At 33.5% G+C, this 7,624-nt stretch overlaps 1 protein-coding gene and 1 pseudogene across 1 annotated transcript; both read left to right on the forward strand.

Annotated features, from left to right (window-relative positions):
* Positions 1–397: 397 nt before the first annotated feature.
* On the forward strand, positions 398–950 carry LOC149526575 (non-specific lipid-transfer protein 2 pseudogene; annotated as a pseudogene).
* A 1,984-nt stretch (positions 951–2,934) lies between these two features.
* Positions 2,935–5,092, forward strand: LOC110425909 (uncharacterized). The gene is made up of 2 exons (XM_021440991.1): positions 2,935–3,571; positions 4,709–5,092. The coding sequence occupies exons 1-2, from the start codon at positions 3,128–3,130 to the stop codon at positions 5,087–5,089; spliced, it is 825 nt and encodes a 274-aa protein (XP_021296666.1). The 5' UTR covers positions 2,935–3,127; the 3' UTR covers positions 5,090–5,092.
* Positions 5,093–7,624: the final 2,532 nt, after the last annotated feature.

A 7,624-nucleotide genomic window follows, 5' to 3' on the forward strand; every position in this document is an offset into this window, starting at 1 on the left:
TTATTGTACTATATACCTATGTATTCTTTTTTGCTATACGATATAGTTTAAAGATAAAATGTTGTAGAGCCTGAAAAAGTATATTACTTAGTCAGACTATCCAAATCAATACACATAAAATCTTTATCTTTTAATTTTATATTATTTGCACACAATACAATATCATTATTTATATTTTTGATTTCTGGTGAACGATGCTGGTCTCTTGTACAATAAATAATACACGTGGCATCATTTTAACAAATGTTCATCAACTTCAGGATTTGTAAATGGAGGGGTCCACGTTTCTTCAATTCCACAAGGGATCTTTAAACCAGGAAAGCTTGAGCCACGGACACCCGTAAATCATGCGCTAAAGTTTCAGTAGTTGCCAATTCCCTCCTCTATAAATTGGGCCGAAGCTCTTTCGCAAAATGCCCCAAACACCATTAGCTTTCTTTGTTGTGTTTTAACGAGTATCAGCACTTTGGTGGGAGAAAATGAAGGTGGTTTCGGTTGTTGCCTTGTGTGTGGTGGCACTGGTGGTGGTGCTGATTTCAGGTGAAACACGCACGGCGGAGGCAGTGAATTGCAGCCCCTCGGAGCTCACCTCATGCTTGCCGGCGATCACGTCGTCGTCGCCTCCTTCAACCAGTTGTTGCAGCAAGCTGAGGGAGCAGAAGCCATGCCTTTGCGGGTACCTTCAGAGCCCCAATCTCAAGCAGTTTGCTAACAATCCCAACGCCCGTAGGGTTGCTAGCACTTGCAGCGTGACATACCCTCGGTGTTAAAAACCTTGCTTAATTATATTATGTATTGGCAGCATAAGATTGTGTAGATCTAGCCTCTAAAGTAGCGTTCTAAATAAACCAATAATGATGAGATGAGGGCAATATTCCTACTTGTGCAAAGTGGAAAAAGCTAATAGTCAGAGTCTTAATTAATAATATAAGAATGATGTTTGGTATTTACATTCTATGTTGTGACTTATGATTTGATGTTTCTTCATGAAATATACAACCACCGTTGCCTGGACCACCAGTTGTTTCACGAGCCATCAGTCATCTGCAATTCTTAGACTTGATCACCTGATGGATACCATCCGTGAATCACATCCAGTCAACTTAAGTACTCTTCTCCTTATTCAAGGACAAATACGTAGAGCTATTTTTGTTCCTTTTTTTTGTTTATTTGATTATTCACAAATAGTATTTGATATAATACATAACAAATTTATAACATTTAATTATATTTTTTGTTATGAGTAGTTCAATTATCAAATCGTCAAACACTTTTATATTTTCCATTTTAGAACATTTTAGTGAAGTAAAGCTGTAATTCAATAATACCAGCATTTTAGACTTTCATAAAATTAGTGATGGAAGTATGGAATCAAATTATGGCTTGGGAACCACAAAAAGATTTGAGACTATACATATATATATGATAATTATTTTTTCATACATCGGCTATGAAACATTGAAATTGTATAAAATTGTCTAACTGATTGTCACATATATATCCATTTATTACATGTCAATAATTTTATTTAATATTGACTTATTTTTTGTTAAATGAATATGTGACAATCAATTAAATTTGTTGGCAATTTTTAGGTTTCATTATTGGAACATATGATATTAATATTACTAAAAATCGTTAAATGTCAATTTTTAAATTTCTTATTTATTTGATTGGACTAGTTACTAAAATATATTCTGTACAGAGACACCGCATGGTTAAAAACAAATAAAGTCCGTCCATCAAAGCACCACTCAAACACCCGGGGCAAACAAAAGACGCACCCAGAAATTCAACAAGCGCTTTAATGAACCTCATCCCTAATTAGAAAGATCATTAGTCTAAAGGCCCTCCTTATCGTGCCTTACACTTCCCAACTCTTTCGAGCAATGTAAACAACAGAAGACCAACCCCGAATCCAAAAAGCAAAGCACAGCTGAAGCTTACCAAGCTGGAAGACAAAGCAAGCCAATGGTTTCAATAAACTGCCAACAGATAAATTTTCAGAGGAAGCTCGGAAAACAGGGGAAGGCATAGAACAAAGAACCAACACAGGACCATTTCAGAAGACAGAGGACCTAACCATAAAGCCCATTGACGTATCATAAGAAAGTCAGAAACCCTACCAAAGCTTTCCTTGACCAATCTGTAGGCAAAACAGTTTCCAGATCTCGGATAGTCCTCGAAAGTCCATTTTCTCACCTAGGATTTATACATGTACTTATCTTTGTGTATAAATGTAGATGTTTATATACATATACATACATAAATATATGTTTAATGATACATATATATATATATATAAATATATACACACGTGTGTGTGTGTCATGTATCCCACATCAAAAGAGATTTTGAACTTGCAAGTAAATTCTCCTTTCACCTTATAAATATATCTATTGAGTTAGAAATATGAAGTTGTAACAAATGATAATCAAAATCTACTCAACCCTTCAGTGACCATCTATGCAATTCTCCAAACACTATACCATTGGACCCATATCTTTCAAGATTCACTACTAGGGTAACTATATAATTATAGTGATATTACATGCATGAAATATTTTTTTTGGTATAAGTAAAAAATGAGACTTAAAAGATAAGTAAGGTTAGCATATGATTAGGCAATATCTTATCTTCATGAGGATTCCTCGATTATAATAGGACTTTTAAAGGTAAAACAAAGCAAACAAAGGTTCTGCTAGTAGTTCTTAAAAATGATTTCTAATCAAGTAGATTATTCAGTTACAAAGTACAACAAAGGATGTCAGAACAGGATTAGAGATATATCAGCTCTGCTGTCATGTGATGCTATGATTTTCTAGCAGCTTAATAGGATGCAAATAAATGTTTAAAAGTTTTCTGTTAGGTCCTTTTGGCATTAGTAACAGAGTCTATAACAGCAAATGTTAGGTTTTCATTTAGCCTTCAAACCCATGTATGTAAACCCCTGTACTGCAGATAGAACATTAAATGAAAAAGAAACAGCTCATTTTATTCCATTTTCATTTTCTGAATATTCTCCAGCTGCTTGCATGGTATCAAAGTAGGTTTGGTTAGGGTTTAACCATTGAAATTCTTCATAGCATAATCTGAAAAATTAATCTGCTATCTCCATCTCAAAAATATGACAACCTCACAATCAAGCCCTACATTATCAACCTCTCTTTCAAAATCCTTATTGTCACCGATCGAAGATCCAAGGTCTCCATACTTTCTCCACCATACGGATCACCATGGGTCTATTGTCATCAACCCCAAGCTGACTTCAAGCAACTATTGTTCATGGAGTCACTTTTTTCTACTAGCTCTCTCCATCCGCAACAAGACAAGGTTCATTGATGGTTCCATTAAACAGCCCAGCTCAACAGATGAGTTATATTCTTCATGGACCCGTTGCAACAATCTCATTGTAGCGCGGTTGCTTGAGTCTATTTCTGAGCCAATAGCCACTAATGTTTTCTATATGAATTCTGCAGCAGAGATATGGCAGACCCTTAAGAACCGATTCTCTCAACCAGATGATACCAGGATATGTAATCTCAATTTTCCTTGTGTAACATCACACAAGGTACGCGTTCTGTTAACTCATATTTTACTGAGTTAAATGGAATTTGGGAAGAATTGAGGAACTATCGTCCCTTACCCCATTGTGAATGTGGGAAGTGCACACAATCCTGCTTTAAAAGGTATATTGAGTTGTGGGAGAAGGATAGGGTATTTAGATTCCTTAATGGACTTAATGACAACTTTTCAGCTCTTATGTCTCATATTATCATGATAAAACCTTTCTCAAGCTTAGATGAAGCCTACAACTTAGTCTTTAGAGAAGAGTCCCAAAGGTCAATATTGGCACAAAATCAAGCTCTGTTGGAGACAACTACTATGGCAGCAGTGATAGAGAGTAAGAAAAGGCTTAAGAATGATGTCACATGTTCACATTGTGGCAAGAATGGGCATGTCAAAGATAAATGCTACCGTATCATCGGTTTTCCTCCTGACTTTTAAGTTCACAAAAGGGAAAGGAAACAATATTAGAAAAACTATGTCAACACTCACCAACTCAGCTAATCAGCCACAAGTTGAACATCAAAAGGAACAGAAAGACAATCCTGTATCTAATTACTCTCTGACCAAAGGACAATTTCAAAGGCTCCTGGTTCTTCTCAATGAACACTCTTTGGGTAGCACTGATGATACACCAGCAAACCCAGTAAACCATGCAATAGTGAACTCAACTTTCAAAGGCTATAATTCACAAAATCAGATAAGAGCTCATCATCATCAGAAGAGTCATTCTGTTGCTAGTTCACCACAACCTTCCATTTTCAACTCAAAAGTTTGTGGTATAATCTTAAAAACTCAATTCTTTCAAAATCATAACTGTTTTTCTGCATCACATAACATCAATAATGCTTTCATATTTAATCATAATTCTTGGATTGTGGACACGGGGGCAACTGATCATATAGCATGTTCTCTACATTATTTCACCACTTTTAAATCAATTCAAGGAGTGTTTGTAGAGCTGCCCAACAATGCCAAAGCGCTAGTTACACATATAAGGATAGTTCAAATCTTTCTTACCTTGCAGTTAGACAATGTTTTATTTGTACCATCTTTTAAGTTTAATTTAATTTCAGTGAGTCAATTATCTAAATCTAGGAATCATTGTTTGATTTTCACTGATAAACATTGCATCATACAGGAGATACCTTCATGGACAATGATTGATGTTGCTGAAGTGAAGGCAGGCCTGTACTTGATGCAATACAAGCTACTTGGAAAAAGATCTCAAGGATCAATCTCTACTTCTACAAGTGTCACAATACTTGTTTGTAATAGTGTGCCGTTAGGATTTAAACTTTGGCACTATAGGTTAGGGCACATTTCAGAAGATAGAATGAAACAAATTAAACAAGTTTGTCCAAACATCTCTACTAAAGAAAGTTCAGTTTGTTATGTTTGTCTTTTAGCTAAGCAGAAACGTTTACCTTTTCCGATTCATGTGAAATCTTCTAAAGCTCCTTTTGATTCAATACACATTGATATTTGGGGACCTTACTTTGTTAATTCAATACATGGATAGCAATTCTTCCTTACCATTGTTGACGATTTCACAAGGTTTACTTGAGTTTTCCTTATGAGATTTAAATCTGATGTTATATTAATCATATCTTTTTTCTTTAAAATGGTTAAGAAGCAGTTTAACAGTATTATTAAGGAGTTAAGATCAGACAATGGGACAAAGTTTGATCTCTCTGAGTTTTATGCTTCAAATGGAATATTACAAAGTTTGTCTTGTGTAGAAACACTTCAACAAAATGGTGTTGTTGAGAGAAAGCATCAAAATTTAATTGTGGTGGCTAGATCATTACTGTTTCAATCATCTCTCCGTACAAAATTTTGGGGACATGTTGTCCTAGCAGCAACTCATTTGATTAACAGACTACCTACAGTTGTTCTTAACAATAAATCTCCCTATGAAATGTTGTATGACAAAACCCCTTCTTATTCTTATCTTAGAGTCTTTGGATGCTTATGTTTTGCTTCAACTCTTTCTAGAGACAGTAGAAAATTTCAACCTAGAGCAAGAAAATGTATTTTTTTAGGATATCCACTGAGAGTGAAGGGATATTGGCTATATGATCTAGTTACTCATCAGTGTTTTATATCTAGGGATGTAGTGTTTCATGAAAGTATATTTCCATTTAGTACTTTGCATCATGCTACAGATTCCATTTTAAACATTACCACATGCTCATCACCAGATCATTCTTATGTTTCCTTTCCAACTTAAAATTTCTCAAGATTGCATAATGACCTTGTAAGTCATAATGATGCATCAAACTTTATAGATTGCACTTTACCTATACATGATTCAAATTTGGATCTACCCCATACTCATAACTTAACTGCTGATGATAACTTACCATCTGATTCTGTTGATTATAGAGATTTTTTTCAAAAAAACCACTATACCCCTGATGCAGAAAACACTGTTTGCACCACTGATTCTTCTCCTACACAACCTCTCAGGCAAAGTACTAGACTAAGGAAACTTCCCAAATACCTTGAAGCTTATTAACATCCTTTTTCTAGTAACTTTGCATCTCTTAAAACCACTACAGCACATCCTATAGAGAAATGTCTTGCCACAACAAAACTCTTCACTGCTCATAAAACATTTACCACAGCATTATCACGCATTCCAGAACCTACCTCATATCATCAAGCTATTCAATTTTCTGAGTGGAAAGATGCCATGAACACAGAGTTAAAGGCCTTAAAGGAAAATGATACATGGACAGTCATGTCTATCCTTCTGGTTTTCAACCTATTGGTTGTAGATGGGTTTACAAAGTGAAATTGCATGCTGATGGCATTGTTGAAAGGTATAAAGCTAGATTGGTTGCTAAGGGTTTCACTCAAAAAGAAGGATTTGATTATAATGAGACATTCAGCCCTGTATAATACAGTTAAAGAAAAGATACGTTAAAGGCTATAGGATAAAACATATTTTGTCAAAATTTTTCTTCATTCATGATTTTCAAGAAAAGTGTGATATTAGTGTTTAACAAATTCAATCAAGTGAAAATCTAGTAGATTTGTTCACCAAAGTCATTCTTATTGCAACATTTGAAAAGTTGTTACAAAATATTAAAATGCATTATTTTAAAGATCTCTATAATGCAATCATCATGGGAATAAAATATGTACTGTGCTCTTTTCCTTAATCAAAAGTTTTCTCACTAGTTTTTTTTTATAAGGTTTTTAATAAGGTAGTATTTCAAAAGTATAGTTTTAAAAAGAATTATGTACTTTTTTTTCTTCATTCGGATTTTTTTCCATGAGGTTTTTTTCTTGTATGATTTTGACGAAGCATATTCTTAATACAATGGATATTCAAGATGAAATGTTATGCATATTTTTGTGAATATTCATATATATTACCCATATCTAGATTTGGATATAAATTAAATTGAATTAACATTAGAATTTAATCCATCTAATCCATTAGTATTATTTCCATCTTGTAAATTTTATCGAAATAAAAGGTTATTGCCTATAAATGGGTCCCTTACTTCATTTATAAATACGCACTTCAATAACATCTTCTTTCTCCCTTTAAATACTTTCTCTTGTAGTAATTCTTTGATAATTTATTTCATAACATATTTAACATTTTCTAATTGAGAATTTCACAAATTTTACCTTTTTTTTTTGTTTATTTTGCACTATTAGTTCCTTTAACAACTGTTGTCAAGACTAATTCTAGGGTTGGAGAATTAATTAAGTTTGTTTTAGATGAAAAAATTTAAGGTAATTAGAAAAGCACCAGTGCAATGCAATAGGTTTATAAAATTTCATAAACAGTTAATGTAATGAAAACTGAAAACTGCATTTGAAAACGCTTTATAAACAATTAATGAAGAAAAATATACTAATCCATATCAATTCTGTGTGGCAAACACACTTACTTTAAAGTCTCATAATTTAAAACAAAAGATACAAATAATTAAATTATAGACTTGAGATTCCAAAAATAACGTAATCATATAATAAAATTGCAAAACAAATTCCTCCCAATATTAACAAAAAACAAAGTAGCATCAATGCAATA

Source organism: Theobroma umbraticum, unplaced genomic scaffold, assembly GCF_002168275.2.
Source record: "Theobroma umbraticum cultivar Fairchild unplaced genomic scaffold, ASM216827v3 scaffold_12.1, whole genome shotgun sequence".
In the NCBI taxonomy this organism is placed as follows: Eukaryota; Viridiplantae; Streptophyta; class Magnoliopsida; order Malvales; family Malvaceae; genus Theobroma; species Theobroma umbraticum.

Coding starts and splice junctions, on each gene's coding strand:
- LOC110425909 (XM_021440991.1), top strand. CDS start 3,128: ATGACAACCTCACAATCAAGCCCTACATTATCAACCTCTCTTTCAAAA. Junction 3,572..4,708: donor CTTGTGTAACATCACACAAG/GTACGCGTTCTG, acceptor TGCATCATACAG/GAGATACCTTCATGGACAAT.